The sequence below is a fragment of the Eptatretus burgeri genome, chromosome 10 (genome assembly GCF_056783735.1).
Source record: "Eptatretus burgeri isolate ZD-2024b chromosome 10, Ebu_testis_v1, whole genome shotgun sequence".
Classification (NCBI taxonomy): domain Eukaryota; kingdom Metazoa; phylum Chordata; class Myxini; order Myxiniformes; family Myxinidae; genus Eptatretus; species Eptatretus burgeri.
In genome coordinates, this window is record NC_140970.1 from 4,541,105 (window position 1) to 4,565,834 (window position 24,730).

The 24,730-nt window shown below is 43.1% G+C and overlaps 1 protein-coding gene across 7 annotated transcripts in view; it reads left to right on the top strand.

The window, feature by feature from the left end:
• LOC147017856 (transmembrane 9 superfamily member 2-like) overlaps nucleotides 1-24,730 on the top strand; it is a 103,235-nt gene that overhangs the window by 43,225 nt on the left and 35,280 nt on the right. For 5 of the 7 annotated variants that reach the window (XM_085896897.1, XM_085896898.1, XM_085896899.1 and 2 more), the window contains 4 exons: nucleotides 5,341-5,437; nucleotides 10,281-10,411; nucleotides 10,805-10,934; nucleotides 14,807-14,934. In XM_085896897.1, coding sequence (XP_085753023.1) covers nucleotides 5,341-5,437; nucleotides 10,281-10,411; nucleotides 10,805-10,934; nucleotides 14,807-14,934 — 486 coding nt within the window. The remainder of the gene's footprint in view (nucleotides 1-5,340; nucleotides 5,438-10,280; nucleotides 10,412-10,804; nucleotides 10,935-14,806; nucleotides 14,935-24,730) is intronic. The other 2 variants (XM_085896901.1, XM_085896900.1) reach the window with 1 other exon arrangement.

Below are 24,730 nucleotides of genomic sequence, written 5' to 3' on the forward strand. Positions count from 1 at the left end.
TGCCAGCCACAACAAGCCAATCACAACACGCACAACGAGGCACAAAAAAGCGCGAGCACACACACAGACACGCAGGCACACGTACAACAGTGACATCATTTTTTTTCAAATTCAGCCCATAATGTCAGCTCAGAAACGCAAGCGAACCGACTTTACGCTGAAGGAGAAGAAGGAGATCATCGATGCCGCGAAGAAGGAGCCGAATCAGTCCAAGTTGGCCAGGGAGATTAGCAAGAAATGGGGCGTCGAAGTTAAGAGAACCACCGTGAAGGGCATTCTCAGCAAGAAGGATGCAATCGAGGCTGCAATCAAAGCTGATTTCCATCGAAGCGGATGAAGTTGACGCAGGCTCACGACCCGAAGCTTGATGAGGGAGTGCTCATGTGGCTGAAGCAATCAAGAGGACAGAATGTGCCTGTCAGCGGCGATCTGATCAAGGAGAAAGCGATGAAACTGGCCGAGCTGATGCACATCCCAGACTTCATGGCGAGCGACGGTTGGTTGGGCAATTTCAAGAAGCACCACGGCATCACGTTCAAGACAGTGCAGGGCGAAGCTGGAGCGGTGGATTCGCAATCCCTTCTCGAGTGGCAACAACAGGTTCTCCGGCCCTTACTCGGGCAGTTCTCCGCAGACGCCGCCTTCAACCTGGACGAGACTGGACTCTTCTGGCAGCTGCTTCCGAACAAGACCATGGCTTTCAGGGGAGAGCGGTGTACTGGAGGAAAGAAAAGCAAGCAAAGGATCACTCTTCTGGTTGGGGCAAACATGAGCGGCAGCGAGAAGTTCCCTCTTCTGGTGATTGGCAATTCCAAGAAACCCCGTGCCTTCAAGAACAAAGAGATCCCGGTCAAGTACAAGGCGAACTCGAAGGCGTGGATGACGGCGGAGCTTTTCGAGGAGATGTTGCGTGCGTGGGACGGACGACTCGGCCAGCAGGGACGCAGAGTGCTGGTCTGTCTCGATAACTTCTCTGGCCACCCTCCCGAGCTCGAGCTGAACAACATCCAACTGGTCTTCTTCCCACCCAACACGACAGCCAATTCGCAACCAATGGATCAGGGAATCATAGAGAACCTCAAGCGCCACTACAAGAAGCTCCTGCTATGCCGCCGGCTTGAGGCCATAGACGAGGGAAAGGAGTTCAAGTTCACGTTGCTTGACGCTCTACACGTCGCCCGGCGTGCTTGGGATCAGGTCGGCAAGTCGACGATCAGGAACTGTTTCGCGAAGGCCAAGTTCATCGAAGAGGAGATCCAAACTGAGCCACAGGATGCGGAGCTGCCCGACATCTGGGAAGCTCTGCCTGCCGAGGAAAAGATGCACGAGAACGAGGAGATCGAGCTGTCTGACTTTCTCGAAGCCGACGAGCGCCTCGCGACTGGCGGGTATTTCACGCTGGAGGAGATTCTGTGCAGTGAGGAGCCGGTGGAAAGCGAAGATGACGAGGTAACTGTCGAGGAGGAAATCGTTCCATTCGAGGAAGCCCAGCGCGCTTGTAGCACCGTCCGGAAGTTCATGCAGCAGAGAAGCGGGAAGCCCGGTGTGATGCAAGCGTGCGATCGGCTAGACAACGAGATGCACGAGATCCGCCGAAAGAAGATGCGCCAGCCGACGATTCTTGAAAGCTTTGTGTGTCGTGAATTTCTCACCATGCCATATGTTAGTGTGTGAACTCTGTTAGTGTGTGTATGTTCTCCGTTCGCTTAGCTTATACAACAGTCATGCCTTTTACTTGCTGGAATAAATTTTGTCTAAAGATTAACTACAGATGGGTAACTTGAGAAAATAAGGCCGTTTTTACAAAATCTCGTTACTATGCCACTCTCGCTACTATGCCACTTTTGCTCGGTCCCGACGGGTGGCATAGTAACGAGCTTTGACTGTAAATGCTTTGTATAGAAATGTTCCCAGCTCGTTTTCGTCTTTTCCTTCATTGGTCCAGTATGGTCTGTATCCTAGCTTAGCATTATCCCCCAACGATCTGTTTCCCAGCCTGTACATCATTGGCAGTTATCTCGGCTGCGTCTGATCTGGTTTGAACAAGGCGTACCGAGGGTGTGTCCCCCGGTAATTTGATCACGTGACCATTTTAGGTAACCGGTTTCCATTAGACTGAAGACCCTAAGTTACGCATTTGAGCTGTTGGTGTTCACGGTTGATTAACGATCCGCCAAGTCACGGAGTTATCCGTGTGCAACGGCCTGCGATTCTGGAGACTTTGGTGGGAACCCGAGGTTGCTTCCCCCCCCCCCCCCCTCGTGGACTTCTCACCCCGACCCCGGATCCACAACAATATTAAACTTCTTCCAAACATTTTGTGCTTGTGTATAATCTTTATCAGTTATATGGCTTTTATTTAATTTATCAAAATTTTCCTTTGAGGGAAGTTGAGTTTCTTTTAACCTCTCAATTGTGTTCATATAATCATAAGGATATCTATCCCCTTTTGTGAAAGGAATTCAATCTCTTCTTGATTTGAGAAGTGTGATTGGAGAATTGGAAAGTTTTTAATATTTGATACCAAGTCAGGTAATGGACTTGACATAAACTTGAATGTGTCAAGGAAGCTGATAGGAGTTAATGGTTATGTAGGGATTGTTTTTGTGAATGAGATGTAATTCTGGTTTGTGTTTGGAATGTCTGAAATGTCTCCACTGGTTTTACTCAATTCATTTATCAAAACATGTGTGTCATAGTGAACGTTGTGAATAAATACTGGAATGGAAGAGGGAAGTTTAAAATTGAGATTTCATTTCTGATGATCTGGACCTCTATATTTACCAGTGAGATGATAATGGTCTCTTACCTTTTAGACCTTCACTTATTTTCTCCTCACAAATATGACTGATAGCCTGTGGTTGCTTAAATTTCCTTTTCTCTTCTTTTGTTAAGGACATTGGTTTATAGGTTTCAAAGTTGGCCTCCAAAGTCAGATGCTGATTGGGCATCCTCTGTCGTGCAAAGTCATTCCTTGGTACAGCTGAGCTCCTGACCACATACAAAGCTTTCATCCGCAGCCTGATGGAGTACTGCTCTCCCCTTAGGTGAGAGACAGGAGCACCAGACCATTCTCGGCTTCACGCTGTGGAAACTAAGGCATTTAGGATCGTTGGTATCTCCGGCAATGAGGCTGAGTCTTTGGGTCTCTCACTGTCTCACCACAGGCAGGTCGGTGGTCTTTCTGTCTTCTACCATCAACTCTCTGGCCTGCCCCTCCCCCCGCTCTGTCTGAGATATGTCCACCCCGCCTCCCCCAATATTTCCACTGGCCGCTCAAGGTCCACCAGCAACCCCCTTCTGGTAAAACTACCAAAATCAAAAATCACTGCTCACCTTCACTCTTTCATTCCTCTTTTTTTCCCTGCCTTTAGAACAAACTCTCACACACTCTTCAATCCCACTCTTCCCTCCAGATCTTCAAAACAGCTGTTCACCACCATCTCTTATCTTCCCCCATCCAAAACCATGATCTTTTCTACCCTCATGAATCCACCCCAAACCCTCCTTCAAATTCGTTGCTTTCCTTCCTGAAAGTCCCCGTAGTATCCATCTTGTTTACCCTGTGTACCCCACCCCATCCCTCTCCCTTCCACAGATCTCCTCATGTCTCTGTTCCCCTGTTTTTTGCTTCCCTCTCTCACCCCTCTTGTCTCCTGCTCCCCTTGTTTTACGTTCTGCGTGTTAGCTCTTCAAAGTATACAAAAAAAAACGTGATAAAAACGCCAGAAGTGTTTCACACTCGATGTTCAGTTTCGAACGTGTCAAATTTTTGCTCGGTCGACTGAATCTCTTGACATTACTCCATACTGATAAAATAACTCGATGTGAAATGTTTTCAGCAACATTCTCACTCGCAAAAGTGACACGTATTAATTGGTTCTTGTAAAGTGAAAATGTACGATATAAACATGTACGTAGTGTAATCATCGGGGATGAGGATCTGTGATGTATCAATGCGATGCATGAAAAGGACTTGTTTTTTTGTTGTTTTGTTTTATTTGGGTGGATATGTGTACTCTATTCATTTCAAACTCAAAATACACTTCTTTCACAACTTAACACTTGCATTATGTGAAGGAAGAGGTTATCCAATTACCAGTGAGCATTCACAGGTCATCCTCTGATTTGCTATCCAATGATTCAAAGAGCAGAGCTTTCCATCGGTGCATATTTGAGCAGTTGACAATCACACAAGTCAGTACAAGGTACACTGTGTGCCTGGCACGAGCGCCTCTTCTTTTCACACTTGGATGTTTGACATGTCAAAAGAATAATATTTGGAAGTTCATCTTGTCCCAGATCTTTTGTCAGCCAAAAGATTTTGATGAGTGTGCCTTCAATAAGCCAGACATCACCATGGGGGTTGGGTGCGTTGATGCGAGAATTGAGGGCACAGTGATTGATGGTGGCTTGGGAGTTAGCTCTAAGAGTGTGCTGCCAGATAGCATCACTTGTAGGAGGAAGGGAGTGGTCTTCGCCAGAGCCAAAATAAAATAACCTGTATCTGCTGTCACCCACTGACTGGCACCTCTGGCCTTACAGTTCATAAACACAGCTCTCTATCGAGTTTCTGAATTGTAGAGGTGGCTCAAAACTCAAATCCAGGGAAATGAAGACAACATAATGAGTGGCCGAAGAGGTGACAAGTTCAAGAGGCTGCCGTTCCCCTTTGCTTCTGAAACAAGATGTGGTGTCGCACCCCTTAAAAACATGCAGTTCATTGTAGGAGAGACAAACGTCCTCACCGATGTTCTACACCATATTATTGATGTTAATATTCCAAAACGTATTCTTTGTACCTGTTCAAAAATGAATACTGACAGAGAGTTCGGCTGTGTGAATGAGAATTCGGCCCCCCCACGCAGCATCCCACCCCTCTCACCCTTTCCCCACACAGAGTGCAGTATTTGGGTGAAGAAAGGATGCAGTATCGGGGTGAAGAAGAGGTCGCCAATATGGCTATGTATGATGCTGATTGACTTTTGATGGTGATAAATAAAGCCTCGATCTCCTAAACTGACTCTGTCGTCTTATTACAGTGTATAAGAATGCTTCAATAGCGCTAAACTTCCGGGAGTTATTTTTTTTAATATGATCTTTAAAATTATTATTTAATTAAAATTGACGTATATACTGTACATGAACACTGCGCAGGATATCATGTTCTATTAACTCTTGTCATTTTTGTTTTCGATGAGTTTTGTGCTACTTTTAGTATTCCATCCGGTTTGAGGCTTTCTGCGCATTTGTTGATGCTGACTGATTCTGGATTTAGAGGGGGAAATTGCTAATAGGATGTCCTCCTCACCTTCGCTCGACTGCTGTTTGTCATTGCAGGTTTGATTTTTGTCAGGCACCAAAGACTAAGTCACGACCCTCGGAAAATCTAGGACAGGTGCTGTTTGGGGAAAGAATTGAACACTCACCGTATAAGGTAAAAAAATAATAAAATAAAATAAAGGAACACTTGGCAAATTAGGTCGAAAAGAAGTTTTGATCCTCTTCTTTCCACTTCATTCTTTGTTGGACGTCGTTTTGGCTTCAGATATTGATATGGTGATGGGTTAAAGGATTGTAGGAGGTGTTCTCGAGGGTGTGAGATTCATTGAACACCGCTAATTGTATACAAACTTTTTTTTTAGACACAAAGTCGAGGCTCATAGAAGAGCTCGTACACTGAACAGATCAGGATGAAACGGGGCAAGAGGAACAGTAGAGTGGTGGTGGGGGGGGGAGTAATGAACATCAACTTCTTGTTGAAGAACAAGATGGGGGGAGACTTGGACAAACGATGCGTGTTGGGAGGAATGAGTTGGTAGGAAAGGATGCATGGGGTGGACAGAATGATGGATACAGGACTCTCGGGAGAGAAAAAAACTGGAAATTTGGAAGGAGAGGACAGTGGGTGTGATTGGGAGGCAGGGAGGTTATTCACAAGGGGTGAAGAGATGGATTTGGATTGGGGAAATCTGTGTTTGAAAGTTCACAGATTGAGTCAGTCCCATGGGGTCACAGAAGTCCTTTGCTGAATTGCCATGGCTGGTGAGAGAGTTATCAACACCCAGCCAATTTGCATGGTTACAATTGAAATTACCACATATAATGAAGAGAGATTGGGATGGGTGTTTAAAAGTTGGTCCATGTTGTCTGAGAGATGTGGATGGAGGCGTCACTGTTTGGAGGATGGTATAACACACAGACAAAGAAGAGGTGGAAGTGGAGGGAAAGTTGCAGCCAAAGGTACTCCTCGGGAGGTGGGGGGGGGCAAAGCTCAGAGAGGGTGGTGGGGGGGGGTGTGTGCAGAAAGGAGGGACATGAAGTGGAGGGATGCTTAAGAGGCAGATATGTAACTGGGGTTGGAAGGACGTGGGTTTGTTGGAGATGATGTGGGGAAGGGTGCTGTTTGACACTAAAATAACGTGAAAGAGATTTAATAATCGTGCGTAGACAACCTCTGCAAGCCAGATTTCTCAAGCTACCCATACTTAACATTCTGATATAAAGATCATGGGATGGGTGAAAGGAATTGTTGTTGAAGGTACGGAGAAGGTCGTGCTACAGGAACCGGAGGATAGATGACAGACCAAGTGCTTCGGGAGAGAGAGAGGTTTGTAAAATATGCCTTGTAGAGAAGAGGAAAAAAGCAGAGGAAGAATAAATCGTGATGAAGAACACATGGCATGCTGATGCCAGAGAATAAGGAAATTAAAGCATTTTAATATGTTTTCAAAGCTTTTAAACTATCAGTGGTTTTCAAACTTTTTTTAGTGGCGACCCAATTTCAGAACCCCTCTACATCGCGCGACCCAAAAGATTCAAAACCCAATTCATAATATATAAGATAAGATTTCATATGACACAAGAACATTTACTGTTTACTTTATTCACCATCGTCATGTTTTCATAGTTAGACGAGTAAACGGAGAATAGCCGACAGTATCCAAAAAGAACAGTTGAATGTTTCAGAAGTTTAGTCCGAATGACATTTAGATATATCAGTGAGAAGGATGAGCCTGTTTTTCAGAAACTAACTTCTCTATTCGTGGAGAAGTAGATGACAATGCCAGGATCATATCATGCTCCATTTCTAGGCGATTTCTGTACTTTGTTTTAATCACCACCATGATGGAGAACGACTGCTCACAAAAGTATGATGAAGGATATGGCATGAGAACCTTTATGGCACGCCGTGACAGGGTCGGTTACGACGGCAGCATTTTGCACCAGGATGTCGACAACGAATTCGTCCGCGTAAGAGCCTGCACTCCTGAATCCTGCTGGAGCTGTACAAGCTCTTCCTGTGCTGTATCATCTTCATCAGCAATCGAGTCCAGTGGAGCCGTGAAAGGGTCCTGAACCACAGAAAAGGACTGCACATCCAGCTCAGGGAAATAGTGCTCGAACTGTTCAATGAGCGACCGAAGGTGATGTGCTATCTCCTCAGTAAAACTGTCGTGCTCAGTATCATCGTACTGGCAGGTCGTTAGATGCTCCACCAGACGGGGGAAAAGGCTGAAGCGCTTAACAGCTGCTTTGTCTGCCAGTAATTTTAGAGTCACCAGAAATCCTCTCATTTTGTCATGAAAAATCATGAGGTTGGCATCTTTGCCTTGGAGGGAGCTGTTGAGGACATTGAGATGTTCAATGATGTCAACGAGATAGCACAGTTCTGCCAGCCAAGAGTCCGACTCAAGCAACGCTACCCATGCCGTTTTTCCCTTGTGTGCATAGGAACCCCTTCAGTTCATCTTTGAGCTCGTAAACGCGCAGAAGAAGGTTTCCTCGAGATAACCATCTGACTTGAGTGTAGAATAGTAAATTCTTATGGTCGGCATCCATCTCCTGGCAGAATAGCCTGAATAACCTAGTGTTGAGGGCGCTCGATTTGATGTGATTCACCATTTTTACCACTTCTGAGAGCACGCTCTGCAAGGTTTCTGGCGAAGTACGAGAGGCGAGCGCTTCTCGGTGAATCATGCAGTGTACCTTGGAGGTCTGAGGAACCACCTCAAGCAATTTAGCCTTGAATCCAGAACGCACTCCTAACATTGCTGGCGCGCCGTCTGTTGTAGAACCGAGCAACTTTCCGAAGTCCAGATCATGGTCACGATAAAACTGCTCTACTTTCCCAAAAATGTCCTCGCCTTTGGTGGTGGCCTCCAATGGTTTGATGAGCAGAGGCTCATCGACAAAGTTATCAGCCTTGATGAAGCGGACCCAGACGATGAGTTGCGCGTACGATGTGATTCAGTGGATTCGTCCAACTGTATGGCATGCCACGGCAATTCCTTGATCTTCTGTACGACCTGAGCCGTTACGTCCAGACTCCTATCTTCAATTCTGCGTTGGATGGTGTTGTCAGAGGGGTATATCTGCCAGTTTCTTCGCCGCTTCCTCCCCAACCATCAAAGATACCATGTCCTTTGCACATGGCAGCACGAGTTCTTCCGCAATGGAGTGAGGCGTTTTAGTCTTGGCAACATGGAGCGACGCTCGATACGAGGCCTCTAATGCCCGAGAATTGGTCTGATGGCATGTACCCTCTCTCTCAAGACTCGTATTCTTGAGTGCAAGAAGTTTCCTCTCAAAGAATGCTCTCTCCTTATCCTGATAAGGCGCATGTTTTGTAGTCAAATGCCTCTGCAACTTATTTTGTTTCATAGACTCCGTAGAAAGCACTTCGAAACAAATCACACACTGAGGCCTGTGTGCCCCACTTTTATCCACCACGTAGTAAAATCCAAGGTCCAGAAATTTATCCTGGTAAGAACGTTCTCGAGATTTGCTGGTGGCCGGTGCTGCCATCACAAATAAGGTCTCGAGTCATCCGTGGAGACGTGAATCAACGTTAATGATCGAGTCTGAGTCTGAGAGGCCGTGGATCAAAGCACTAATTTCCCGCCAAAATGAACTGCCCTTCAGCGAGCCCGTGCATCGGCTCGATCCCATTCCAAGCATCATGTTGCGCCGGTTCCCATACTTTGAACGAACCGTTTATATTACATCCCGTAAAAGCGAACGCCGATCGAAAATAGACAATTTTTTTTCGCTGCAAGCGGACGCCCGCCACCCCACGAAATTTGCTCGGCGACTCCACTTGGGGTCGTGCTCCCGGGTTTGAAAAACCAAGTTTTAAAGGAAGAAACGTTTTCTTAAATGAAGATATTGAGCCAATGAGAGTGGAAAAGGAGAGGAATAAGGCAGAATAACATCACGCCCGAGTGAAAGAGGTTTTTTTTTCTCAAATTATTAATTTATAACTTATGAAATCTAAAGATTTAGTCAGTATATTGATGACTTCTGTCCTCTGTTTGTGTGTTTGTTTGTGTGTGTTTGTAGGCACGATAACTCGAACGGAAAAAGCTACCAATGTCAAATTACACCACGTGATTCAGGAGGGTGATGGTTAGCGCTGATTAGATTTTGGTCAAAACCGGTCAAAGGTCAAGGTCACAGTGAGGTCAAATATTCGATTTTTTTGATGGTTTGGTGCAGAATCATCGTAGAAACTTCTGGTTTGCGTCGCTACCTTCTCGAGAGACAGCTTTTATTAGACAAGGTCAGAGGTCAAGTTGACGTTTTCGTAAGTACCAGTCTATGACTGCTTGTTTATTTATTTATTTTTAAAGTGAGGGATGATGGGATAGCATTGACAGACAAACTAGAATGGCATGGCACTCTGCAGAGCGTATATCTCTGCCATGCAGAACAGTTTATGTTTTGTATCCCACTGATGGGCCAGTTCTGCACCTGGACCTTAATCAAAATCGAATCAGCTTGTTCTTGTCATGTGCCCAACTCATTCACTTAGTTTTGTCATAATCTATCACACCTTTTTTGAAATGTCATGCTAGATATTGCTTTTGGCCCCATCTCTCAATGATGAAGAATCACTTAAAAATAATAGTATCCGGATCTTCATCAAAAGGTAATTGAATCGGCCTTGTCACAAACCCAACCTATCCACTAAGTTTCATCCGAATCCATGTCATAACTTTTGGAAATATCTTGCTCACAGACGAAGAAATGGGCAGGCATGGAAACATAACCTCTGACCTCCTTCAGGGGCGGAGGTAAAACCATGATGGAGCAAGTTCGGAAAAATAAACTTTGAATCGGGTAAAAAGAGCAGTTGTGGATCTGACCTTCACTTGGACAAACTCCGAACCGGAAAAGAACATTATTGTAATAACTTGTTAAATACAATCGAATGGATTGCCTGTTGTTTGAAGTTATGTGGTAACTGTAACCCTCTCACTTTAATTCTTCTTTGGCAGATCGAGTTCAAGAAGGATGTGAAATGTGCAAAGGTTTGTGACGTTAAAGTTTACAACCCAGCTTCAAAAGAAGATGAAGCTCGCTTGCACTTCATCACACAAGCTATTCAGTTGAACTACCATAACTACTGGTAATATTTTGTGGTTGTAGAGGTGGTAATTATTTCTGTAATTAAAATTTATTTGTTATTGTTGTGATCATTTTCCAAAAACTTGGAATGGCATGCAATGTGGTGGTGGCTATAATAGTGAGCAAGTTTCCAATGAAAACTCCAACATGATGACTGTATAACTTTTTCACATTTCTACAATATAATCATAGGTTTTGATTGGGCGATCTATGATGATCAGAGATTGTTTGTTTGTTTGTGTTCGTTTATGATGAATGATTTAGATCAGGGTAACAAATTAATGTCATGCAGTTATCATCGTGTTTAATTTCATAAAGAATTTGACTTGCCATTGACAAATAGAGAATGATGTGCAGAGATTCCGTGTTGAGCACTATCCAATGATGTTTTTAGGATCATAGACAACATGCCTGTGACTTGGTGTTACGATGTAGAAGATGGAGCAAAGTATTGCAGTACGGGATTTCCTGTTGGTTGCTTCGTGAATGATGAGGTTCACGCCAAGGATACATGTGCAATCAATGTAAGAAGTTCTTTTTATTCTTCATCTCCATATTTTTCTGTTGAGTACAATCAAAAAGTCTCCAGACTGATCTTATACGCTTCTTGTGAACTCTCCACCTGTGTTCCTGAATGAATGCATTGGTGCCCTGTTGCTCTGACATTGCAGAGAGGTTATCATATTGTTGATTTTGAAAATATGAGCTGGTTCATTGATTAGCCCTTGGTGAGAGGGCATTCCACCGAGTTTGGTTGGTCTCCATGTGATTTTTTTTTTTTTTTGATGCCTCAGCTGGTGATGTTGCCGGAGGCATTATGTTTTGGGGTTGTCTGTCCATGCTAATTTTCTCTGAATTATCTGCAACCGCTTATCCGATTGACAAACATTTTTCACAATAGGTGTAACTACTCATTCAGAATGTTTTAATAATAATTATGATGTCATAGGTCATGTTGTGTGGCAGCCATGTTGAAAAAAAGGAAAAACTTTGGACCTCCATATTTCCGACACCACCTCATGGAAAAAATACAAACTTGGCACATGTGAAGTATTCCCCATGGGAAACGAGTGGTTTCTTTTTTTATTTTTTATTTTCGGTTGTAAGTTGGCATCATCTTCATTGTGACATCATAGCATACATCGACCACTTTATCTGATCAATATGAAAAATTTTGAAGGTCATCTAGGGTTAAATTGTATGGGGGGAAAAAAATTGATGTCATCGATCATGTGGTTTGACAGCCAGATTTATTTTTTTTTTTTTAACATAAAAACCTTCAAAAATCTTCTCTGAAACAGCTGAACAGATGGAGGCAAATCTTTACAGGTATGATCGCCTATCCACGAGGAACAAAAAGTTCTCTACCTATTGCATCACAGGTCACATGGTTTGGCAGCTATGATTTTTGATGAATAAAGCTTTTAAAAACCTCCAGAACAGCTTGACACATCGAGGGAAAACTTCACCCACATGGTCCCCAAGCTTTGGGGATACTAGGGTGTTAACTAATATAATTAATAGGTCACATGGTCTGGCTTGAACAAAAATCGTTTCATCAAAATCGTTTCATAATCGTTGAACAAAAATCGTTTCATATTAATAGTCGGTAGTTTCTGCAAGCGAAGAGGTACATAAACAGTACACATAGACTTGGTAGAAATGGGAACAAGTGTGTGTGTGGTGCGCGGGTTTCCCGGGCGCACAATCGGAACTCTAACTTGGGCCCGTGGTGTGTGGCAATGTGGAGGAGGTTATGCAGCTTCTTGCAAACCATGTACTTTCGCAGTGGTTAGAAAGAAAACTCTGCTGTTTGGGCATGTTTTATCGCCCCGGTAATGCTCTGGTGCATTGCCTTCCCATTCCCTCTACTCAAACTACTTTCCTTTTCCGTCACATTGCCTTCCCGTGCCCTCCCCTCGCGCCGCCTTCCCGTGCCCTCCCCTCGCGCCACCTTCCCGTGCCCTCCCCTCGCGCCGCCTTCCCGTGCCCTCCACTCGCGACTCTCACCCTATCCTCATTTTATATTCCTTCAGCGTTTTGTTTTTTGTTGTTTTGTTTTTTTTTTGGTCCCCTTGCACATCCACACACTTCTCCAACTACTTCCGCAGGATTATGGATTCCCTCGTATTAAAATGCTGTTCTCGTTGGGTCCTGATCCATTCCTGCATTGCCACTTCGGCCTCGTCATCAACATTGCATTGTGGTTTTTTGTTTTGTTTTACAATGTGTACTGTACCACCATGAGGCAGATCTACTATGGCAGTTATGTTGTCTATTGATGGACACCATTCCTCGCATATCAGATGGTAAACTTGGTCATATTGGCCCGATTACATAAAGTTCCCTCATCCTGAAGGAAAGATTCACCTTTCGGTACACTGTGATTTCTTTGCGAACGATTTCCTTGAGGGCTGTTTCGTAAACAACTCTTTGGAAATCCTCATGTAAGGATTTCCTTAAGGGTGAGGAAATCCTAAGGAGCCGTTGCTATGCTGGTCAACTAATCAGATTGGATATAGGAAGAGTTGTCTGAAAGCTGGATGGTGGCGAACAGATCTACAAACTGGCTTCAGGAAGAAACAGAAGCATGGGTGGAGGCTTTTCTCAAGCCCAAGAGTGACAGTACATTGTATAGTTGTGTGTTTAATTACTTTTATTTTTAATTACAACACTAAAATTATAAATAGTGTATAATTCCCTTGTTAAGGATCCCTTGATTTGCGTAAGACCTGGATCCACAGGTACACGAGGACTTCCCCAAACGAGGCCCCACATGTCTTTCTCCGATGCAGGATTAATGAGTTGTGGACTTGGTAACACGCTGCATTCAATCTATTTATTACATATGCAGTTGACCCTTTTTCCTGCGGTCATTGTCTGTATCAGTTGAATTGGTATCAAAATAACCTGAACACGAAGTAGTAAATGTTCGCACCATGAAAGTACCATTACACTCGCAACACCGCTTGAAAACTTATTCGGGTGCACCTGTAGTACCTGCACCAGAACGCACCTTTACATCGGCCCAGATATCACGTATTAAATACCGTGGGATTGTTTAGTTTGATGGAGTTTATAAATAAATTATTTGAAACATCTTGTATAAATGTCTCCTGGGGGATCAAAATTCCTTCGTTTCGTTGTAGTTATTTCTTCGTACGTGTTTTAGATGAGGGTAATATTATCATGGATGTCAAGCGGGTTCAGGCCGTCCCTGAAAACACATTCGTGACGTCTTCGTGACCAATTTCCATGAATAGTGCCATTTGGAAAACTTTAAGGTTGGTGTTTAAGGATGGGGGAGTGCTCCCTTGAGTTTAAGGAAAAACTTAAGGAATATTCGAATATGCAATGATCCTTAAATTAAAGATGTACTTAAGGGGAAAGTTGAGGAAATATTTAAGTAAATCCTCAAATCTTTCCTTTTGGAACGCTTTATGCAACCGGGCCATTGTCTTCTGCTGCAGCAGACCCTGGTCACCCAGGTCATTCCTCATCGCACTTCCCATACTTGTACGTCCTTTTCAAAGCCGTTTGCACCATTTGTACACGTTTTTCCGCAACATACAGTTCATATCATATTGTGCAGTCATTCTCCTCAGAATCAGAATATAATAAGGTGTGATACCTTCACTATGCAGGAACTTGATTATGTGCACTGTTGTAGTGGGGAAAACCTTCTTTACAATGCGATTACCTGCACCACATGGGGAAATCGCTTATTAAATGGTCAAAAACGACTTGCACTTGCCCCTGCAATGTTGCACAGATGCATGTTCTTCCTCGACATCCCCTTGTATTGGGTGAGACTCACTGGTACTGATTTGCTGCTCTGCTCAGTCAACAACACTCTTCCACTGCTCTCTATCACCAGCCATCTCTCTCCACTCTCTATCCACCTCAACCTTTCTGATATTCTTCTTCACACAATCCTCCCATCTCAACTGCGATGATGCTCCTTTTTTCCTGCCTCACTCTTTCAACACATCAGCTCTTTGAAAGTCTGTCTTCCTCCTCTGCTCATTTATGGCGGCTCTTTAACAAGCCTACATGCCAATCTCCTCCCTCAGTTCGTCCATCCTCTTCTCTCCAACATTCCTCTTGACTCGGTTGTATCAGACCTGCAACCTCTGTTGCTGCTGCTGCTGCTGCTTTGTCAGTGCCACCATCTCCAGACCATATAGACATTAATATAGCTAGGCCTGCACAACTGTACTACACTCACACTTTTCATCAGAGCAAAATTAACTTTATTGATTTACATATGCAGTACGTACATCATAATTTCAATGTTTTCCTCTCTTGCTTATACCACTGATATTAGAGGAGAGCTGGATGATGTTATTTGTACTGTTTACATTATAGTCACATTATCTCATGCTGTCATTCACAGCCTGGTTACAACATGCGTGACACGTACTACTTGTTTAACCATGTCGACATCACCATAACATATCACAGTGGGGCAGGAGCTGGCTGGCAAGGTGCACGCCTCGTCGGTGCCAAACTGGAACCCCGCAGGTTTGTGACGTCATCATGCATGAAAACAACTCTCTCAATGGTAAAAACTTCAAGTGCTTTTTCAGGGGGCAAATAACCCAGAACCAGTGGGTTCATGCATGAGTGTTAACGGTCCGTTTGCACATGGAATTAATCACGAGAGATTTCTGAAAAACTTAAAAAAAGTATTTTTGCATCAAAATACGATGCTGCAAGATGTCGTTTGTGGCACCTGTTGTAAGATGGCACGACACTGCCAGAGCAGCTTGGTGGGAGATTTGCATTCGGCCTTTGTTCACTTATTTGCGAAGGTGGGTGCTTTTTTTTTTAATTCTATTAATTTTATTTATTTATTAAACTTTTCCTTTCCTTTGATAAATTATGCTTTTGGATGATGAACAATGAAGTTTATCGTGCAACAAAGTTTCGTGCTATACTCTGTTCAGCTCACAGCAAATAAATGGTGATATTAGGTCTGTGGCTTGAAGGTTTGTTCAAAAAATATGGATTTATAGTCCATGAGCCACTGTAAACCCCCCCCCCCTCCCCCTGCATATGGAATGTGAAGTATGGGTCCTTCGCATTTGAAATTTACTTGTTTGCCATTAATGCAAGTGTGCTATGTCATATTAGACATGTATGTATGTGTGTGTATATATATATGTTTGGTGAAAGTATCAATTTTTATATAAATTGTACCCTTTCAACATCAGACATCACCCAAAATACATATGGTAGTTATTGAAATGTAGAACATGCCATTCTCAATCAAGATATATATATATATATATATATATATATATATATATATATATATATATATATATATACATATATATATATATATATATATATATATATATATCTATATATATATATATATATATATATATATATATATATATACATATACATATATACATATATACATATATATATATATATATATATATATATATATATATATATATATATATATATATATTCTCTTATAATACCAAGCTTGCACACTAAAAACTCGGCTCGCCGTCACATGATCCCTATGAAATTGCTGTGGCACTTAGCGGACATGCCGACAATGTTTGGGAAGTCTTGGCGTTCCATAGTACCACTTGCATTTTGCTGAATGCGTATTTTTGTCATTCCCCATGTACGGTCTGTTGTCTGCTACCAGCTATGTTGTACTGCTATCCCGTGCATGTGCACAGGTATCGCTAGTCACATATATTGTCAAAATGTTTGTATGTTTGTGACCCTACCACTCTGAGCTCCCCATGTTAATCACCACAAAACTTTATAGGATCACATTGTTTACCACAGTGCACCTAAATAGGGGTTTTATACAGCCTTTTTCTCACAATTCATAACTTGTAAACACACGAGCTGTCACCTGTCACCATCTCCGTGAAGGGAAAATCCATATATGCAATGCTTGCTAAAAAGCCCATTTTCTTTGCGATTTCGACCCGGATACCGATATAATTGGTGAGGTGGTGACCTCCGATCGTCAAATATTGTATCAAATGTGAGATATAACTAAGATGTTACCATGATTGGTTAGATCGGGGAAGAGGGAGTCACGTCACCTCTCAAATGTGTTAATCATTCAAAAACTGAACGTAGTACAAACACAACCGACACATCAATTTAAAGGTAATTTTACTGGTCATCGAACAACATAACTCTCAAGGGTGAAAGAAGAGTTTGTAGAATATAGGTTACCATTCAGCTAACTTCACTAAATACTGTCATGGCCAAAAATATTGGCACCCTTGCACTTTTTTCAAATAATGTACCATTTCTTCCAGAAAATTGTTGAAATTAAAAAAATATATGGTATCAACATATGTATTTCTTTGGTCCGCAATGGAACAAAACAAAAAAAGCTGAAAAAAAACGACTAGATCTTAGCTTATTCCACACAGAAATCCGAAAATGGCCCGGACAATATTATTGGCACCTTTTTAGAAGTTTAGAAATAATTAGACTTCAAGCAGGTGATTCTCCTTTTACTTTGGAATTGAACTCACCCGTGGTGAGTTGCAAGTACCTGCAATATAAAAATCATTCCTTCAAATAGTTTGAACAGATAAAAGGAGTCATTCTGCTGTTTTGAGTCACTGTGTGTACCGCAATGAGCATGGAGAAAAGAAAGAAAATTAGAGAATTGTCTGAGGGGATCAGACACAAGATTGTAGCCAAGCATGGACAATCTCAAGACTACAAGTCCATCTCCAGAGACCTTGATGTTCCTGTGTCCTCAGGAGAGCCAGAAAACAACATCTTTCTAAGCTCAAGTCTGAACTCTCACTCAAGCCTCTCTCCCCCTCCAAATCCTGGTGGCATCGAATCAAATCTGTTTCTGGAGTATGTTCTCCGTCCATCCCCTCCCTTACCCCAAATGGCTGCACTGCTGATACCACACATGAAAAGGCTGAATGCCTAAATTCGGTGTTTGCATCAGTCTTGTGTCCGAAACCCATCGCTCTCTGTACCTACCTTACCCAGTCGCACACAACAGTCCCTGGATTCTGTGTCCTTTTCTCCTAACAAGGTGGAGAGCTTGCTGTCAAACCTCAACTCAGATTCTGCAACCGGTCCAGACAGCATCAACCACGTGTCCTAAAAACCTGCTCTGTTGCTTTTGCTCAAGGTCATCTGCCATCTGCTTGGAAATCAGCAAACATTGCTGCTCTGCATAAAAAGGTGCAAAAACAGATCCCTGCAACTACAGACCAATCAGCCTTCTCTCAATCATCAGCAAGGTTATAGAATCCATCATCGCTTCAGACATTAAATCCTTCCTCTTCTCCAATGGCTTTATTTCCGATCATCAATTTGGATTCAGACCATGTCACTCTACCCTGGATATGCTGCTTCTGCTCTCCCAACAATGGATGGAGATCCGAAATGCCAGACATGAAATCAGAGCCATCTCCCGAGATGTATCGCGTGCTTTCAATATGGTTTGGCACCCTGCCTTCTCACCAAACTCTTATTATGGTATCCAAGGCCATCTCCACTCATGGCTCGCAGACTTCCTCTCCTGTCACAACCAACGCGTGGCCCTTAATGGAGTTCCCTCATCCCCTCTTTCTGTCCAAGTTGGAGTTCCTCAAGGCAGTGTTCTGGGCCCTGTTCTTTTTCTGGTTTTCATCGATGATCTCTCTGACACTGGAAAATCCTCTTTATCTCTGCTGATGACTACACCCTCTGCCATACCATCTGTCATCCCTCAGATTGGCAAGCAGCAGCCTCTTCACTCTCTGCAGATCTGGATAAAATCACAAGCTGGTCCAACACGTGGAACATGTCTTTCAATCCTGACAGATCTCACACACTCACTGTCTCTCCAAAAGACCATCTGGATCCCCCCCCCCCCAATCATCTACTTTTTCAACAATCCTCTTGAAGAAGTACTTTTATTCAAGCTTCTGGGTCTCACTATCTGTCATGATCTTTCCTGCGAAAACCGCATTTCCAAGCTGGCCTCCAAACCCAGTCGCCAACTGGGCATCTTCTGTCGTGCAAAGTCCTTCCTTGGCACACCTGAGCTCCTGACCACGTACAAAGCTTTTTATGCAGCCTGATGGAGTACTGCTCTCCTCTCTGGGCTGGTGCTCCCGCCTCTCACCTTTCTCAGCTTCACGCAGTGGAAACCAAAGAGTTTTTCGGATCATTGTCTCCCGCGATGAGACTGAGTATTGGGGTCTCTCACCGCAGGCAGGTCGGTGGTCTTTCTATCTTCCACTGTCTCCTCTTCAGCCTGCCCCCATGCTCTGTCTGAGATATGTCCCCCCCCCTGCCCCAGTGCGCTCAAGGTCTGTCAGCAACCTCCTTCTGGTAAAACTATCAAAATCATGAATCGCTGCTCACCTTCACTCTTTCATTCCTCTTTTTTTTTTCCTGCCTTTGGAACAAACTCTCACACACTCTTCAATCCCACCCTTCCCTCCAGGTCTTCAAAACAGCTGTTCACCACCATCTCTTATTTTCACCCATCCAAAACCATGATCTTTTCTATCCCCCGCAAATCCATCCCAAACCCACCTCCTTAAAATTCCCTGCTTTGCTTCCTGAAAGTCCCTGTTGTGTCCATCTTGTTTACCCTGTGTACCCCACCCCATCCCTCTTCCTTCCACAGATCTCCTCATGTCTCTGTTCAACACTTTTTTTTTTTCCTTCCTTCTCCCACCCCTCTTGTCTCCTGCTCCTCTTGTTGTGTGTTGTGTGCAAACTCTCATACGAGCCTCGACAGTGTTTTAAAAAAAATAAATTCAAAAAACATGTTGCTCAGTTGAGGTGTGACGTCGACGAAGCCATCAGTGATGGGTACCCTGCTATGTGTGTGTGTGCGTGCGCACGCCAAGGACAGCTGTCTGTTCCCGGTTCACATTGATTGGCTGTGAGGCGAGGTGCAATGTGATTGGCTCCTGGCAAGATCATCGTATAGGCTTATTTAAAGCTGATATTCAAAATCGAATTCCTAATTTGACGATCAAAACTCGTGGCCTAAATAATTGTTGAAATCTCGAGTGAAATCGGATAAAAATGAGGAAAAATCGATTTCTTTCGAACCCAATATAATGAAATAATATGCTTGTAGGAGAAGAGGTAAAATGGCTCCAAAATGCATTTTCTTTTTTCACTCTTTTTAAAGGTAATTATTGTATGTCTGATTTTATTTTACACTGTCCAGGGACACCAGCAGCGATATTTTTGAATTCAGATTCTACTTTTATTAAATGTACATTTTATAAGTGTAAATATAACATGGAATCGTAGTTTGCTTGGTCGGCTTTGGTCGACACTACAACAGAGCAATGTGTGCACATAAACACTTGAAAGACTTCTCTTTAAATCACTCAAGGAAAGTCCAGGTGCTCGGACATTGATCAAAGAGGCAAGGGAGGAGCTGAAAAGCCGAGCAGAAACGTGGTTCAGCCAATTATCAAGAAGTACTCACTAAAGTCAGCAGGTACATGCATGCTACAGGGAATATTTTGTTGAAGTATTTGAGTAGTTTGATCCGACTGCAAGAAAATATATAATTTTAGTTTCGGTTTGGAGGGTTTATTTGTTCCCCTACATTATTACCCTCGCCAAGGGAGAGGGTATTACATTTGGGTCCTTTTGTCTGTTTGTCCGCACAGAACTTTCGTGTTTTTCTGCGCAACCGCTTGTCGGATTGAGAAAAATTTTTCACCATTGGTGCGACCACTCCTTTAGAGTGTTTTAATGATAATTATGTCAGAGGTCACGTGGTGTGGCAGACATATTGGATTGAAGAAAAATATTAAATAATGTTTTCCTTGGAAATGCTTAATCAATAAACGTGCAACTTCACATTTATGATCTAGTAGAGATCTGGCATACAGGTCTTGTATTTCAACTTGATTGGACACATGGTCTGGCAACCATAAGTATTTAATTTTTGTTGGGGGGGAGGGGGTTATTTTTATTTTTATTTTTTTTGAATAAGGCTCACTTGGTTGTGCATGGATGGAGCCTGGTGTTGGCGCAGTGGTTAGGGCAGTGGCTTGGGATCCAAGAGGTCCTGAGTTCAAGCCCCATTGGGCCACTGAATTAATACACCAGGGGGTTGACTCAGCCTGCCATCCTTCCGAGGTCGGCGAAATGAGCACCAGTTTGTACTGGGCCCGGTGTATGCCCCGGTTAGAATAGGTGTACCATATCCCTGTGTGTCGTAAGAGGCGACCAGGGTTGCGTCAGGAAGGGCATCCGGCGTAAAAACCTATGCCAAATCATTATGCGGACAACAAAACGAATTTCCATACCGGATCGGTCGAGCGAAATGGAGACAGTTGGTCCGCTGTGGCGACCCCTAACGGGAGCAAGCCGAAAGAGGAAGAAGAAGAAGGGGTTGACTCAGCCTGTCATCCTTCCGAGGTCGGCGAAATGAGTACCAGTATACTGGGCCGGTGTATACCCCGGTTAAAATAGGTGTACCATATCCCTGTGTCGTAAGAGGCGACCAGGGTTGCGTCAGGAAGGGCATCTGGCGTAAAACATGTGCCAAATCACGATGCGGATCATATGGATAATCCGCTGTGGCGACCCCTAACGGGAGCAGCCGAAAGAGGAAGAAGAAGGAGGTTGTGCCTGGATGGGTTTGAGGGTATAGGAGTAGCAGCTGAAACCCCAATCCTATCCAGGTTCCAGCGGATGATTTCATCTTTGCTTTTTTTTCTTGTTTGGGTTCGTTCTGATTACTCCAATGCAGGACTGTACCTCTTTGGTCTTCCTTTTGATTTTAATTGAATTAATTTTAATCCCATTCTGAATTCAATTGAATAACAAAAACGCATCATGGGTCAGGGTTAGGTGTCCGATCAAAGCGGGGTTGCATCAAAGCGGGACGTCTTTGTACCCGGTCATCACTGCCGGCAGTTATAAAGTGGCAGTTCTAATTGTCTCTTGTTAATTACGTAACACACCAGTACACAAATGCTACACAAAATACACCACACAAAATAAGTCCTGTCGAGGGTCTGCAATCTTTGATTACTCTTTTTCTTGTGTTACTCGATGTTTTGTGCAATGTGTCATTGGACGAAGGAACTCATTTGTTGTCATTTCTCAGTAATAATTGTGTTTCTATTGAATGGTAACTTGCATAAATGTGAAATGTATGATATTCATTCCAGATAACAAATATTGAAAAATGCAATGGGAAAAATAGACACATCCAAATGTTTGAAATGTTGTTTATTCTTACTGTTTGCAGTTGTACTAGTAATACAAATCACTCTGTAACACAGCTGAGCACATCTAGGCAATTGGCAAACAAGCAGGTCTCAAAGCCGTAGGACCTATATTCTTCAAAAATTATGGTCCAGAAAATTATCTGGAGGGTTGGGGGCGGTGGGTGGTTTCGTTACCTGGTCTATGTACTATTATGCGGGCAGGCCTCCTGTGTTGACAAATGGGCTGTTTATGATCAGAATGGGAAGAAACTCTTTCATCAGCACACTAAGTATGCAGAATGCTGGTAATACAATGTTTGATATTGAAATGTATTCCATCCAAATTGCATTTCAATGGAAATTTGAGCAATCCCTTTTCTACTTAGATTGAATGTCTTATTCGCAAGATATTATCAATTCACATTTTTCTTTTATTTACAAGATAGAGGCTCATGGAAGTGATGGTGATGATTGATAAAAAGGCAATAAACTGACAGTACAGCAGTGGAGCAACAGTTGGACATCATATGCAAGGGAATGAATGAAAAAGGAGAGAGAGGAGGGAAGAAACCACAGTAACCTGCAAATAAGACAGTTGGATTAGATAAGGTTAATGGTGCTAATACAAATTGTGGATCAGGATGGGAGATGACATAACATGAGATGGGGTGCACTACATGTTTGAAGCCTTTGAGGGAGAGAAAGCTGGGTGAGTGGGTCTACAAACGAGAGAAATCTAAGCTCATTGCTCACCTCCACGTCACCGTTCCTTTCTTATGGTTGTGGAATCTCCTCCAGCATGTTCAATCCCACTCTTCCCACCAAGACTTCAAGTTGGCAGTGCACCACCACCTTAAGTCGTCCTCAATCCCTACTTTATGTTATTTTTCTAATGCATGCGCACACTTGCACTTTTCCCCATCTATTTGTAGGTTGCTTTCATATTTTCTTCTAACTTCTCCTGTTCATTGCATGCCCGAGTTCTCGCACTCGTACTGTCTCCTCAGTTTGTGTTCCTCCATAAGCCTCGACATTGTATATGCAAATCAAACAAAGAACGGGTGATCGGTAGTTTTGGAGACAAAGTGTTTTGATTAAACATAATTTACTGCACATCATACCTGTTTAAGTCTTCACCGGAAGCAAAAGTCAGAGTCAATTCCCACAAAACAAGTATTCTTTCTACAGGGTGGCCTGAAAGTCGCTTTACTGCTGCAAAATTTCTCACACCTCCTCCCTTTTCCCTCTGCCCTTTTGCACCGTGGTTATGCAGCAACACTGACTCGCTTACACAGGATATAATGACTGATTAATTATTGCACGTATACTGTACTGCACAATAACACCTGCATATTAATAGTTTAATAACAAATTATTTACTTGGGAGGTGTAAAGTGACTTTCAGGCCACCCTGTAGAAGTGTATTCATATATGTTAAAATCCATTCTCCCATGTTCTTTTGCATCCAGTATTTTAAATTGATTTTTCTGAAATGTGTAGAATTTGTTTTTCATTTGGAAGTTGTGGGTTATGATGTGGAAAAAGTCTGATTTAATACAATTTAATTCCAGACTATAAGGCAACAAAAGGTGAAAATTTTTAAAGGGAATGTTGACTTTCTAGTGCCAGTATGTACAGTACAGGTTTGGGTAGATAAATTATACACGTTAACCACGTTTTCAGTTTCCATTCTTACCTTTTAAATGTAATGACATTTGTTCCTAAAAAAATTCATTTGTAAGAAGGTACTTTATCTGATGAGAATTTATTCTAATCCATAACTAGAATGTTACTAAACATTCTAGGGTCGCAAATACATATGTTCAGTGTGCATAAAACTCAGAAGGATGTGCAGGGAAACTTAAACACAGGCCTTCATGTCTGTGTGATATCGACACCACTTTAACTTGTATCCCATTACTTGTCTTCATTGATACTAGCCCCATTCTGACCATTGACTTAATAATTTTTTCCCCCCCCCCCCATACAAAATGTTGGTTCATAGAAGCATGTGTAGAGACAGAGGGTGAAAAAGAAACATACAAACAGTAGGGCAGCAGATGGATGCAGCAATGGAATTGGAAGAAGGGAGGGAATGAAACATGAAAGAGGGTTGGGTTGGGTTATTGGGGGATTGAAAGGATCATGGGTAGGAATGGGGAATTGAAGGGATCATGGGTAGGGATGGTGGATGACACAAAATGGTGGTACACCACCAGCCAAAGGCATCATAAGCTGTGAGTGGTTATTATTTTTCAAGGGATGACTTGGAATGTCAAAGGATGTCCAGGCTGTGGCCAGCTTTCCTATTGAATCAGCGTAGGGGAGGTCTTCACTCATGATAAGTTCAACATGCTGAACCTCTTCCAGTGGTTGCCGATGGAAGTGGATTGGTGGGTTTGTTTTACAATCCTTCCGAACTGAAAGGGTGAATGGTGAGACTTGCCAGGATTGAAAGACATTCCATTTGTCAGATCGGCATTTCTGCATCTGCACGTTGGTATGAAAGAGGTATACTGTGCAGCACAACGAGGAGTCAATGGCTAAAAGGGAAAGAGGGTTTTCTGGAGCATCGGAGAGATTATTTCGGTAGACGAACAAGACTGGGCTCAAGATGCGCCATGTTGCACTTCGGTCTCCACTGGGAGAGGAGAGGAGAGGAGAGGATTCCATTAATAAAACTTAACATGTACAAGAAGATCTCGCAGTGTTAACCAATCACCTGCTCTTTGTTACTCAGTCCAGGGGGGCTCCAGCCAGCTGGACCCTCAAGCTTTGTTTTTCTCCAGTTGCCAAAATGGTATGCTGTTAAATCCCATTTAGCTTATTTAAGTTGTTAATTGAGATGCAGCTTTGCATTGTGCTGATTCATTTTTCATTCGGAACAATAGTTGGTGTACAATACAGCATATTCGTAAATGTATTTAAATAATGGGTTACAACTGCGAGTGTTTACGCACTTTGTTCTAGAGCATAATTCACAAGTGAATGTGTATGCTGAGTCATGTCAGCAGGTGTTGCAATAAACACAGTTGGGGAAGGAAGGGGGGATTAGTACTTTGCAGTGTATCCATTCAGGCCGGTGAATGTTGGGGGAGGGAAGGCTTCTT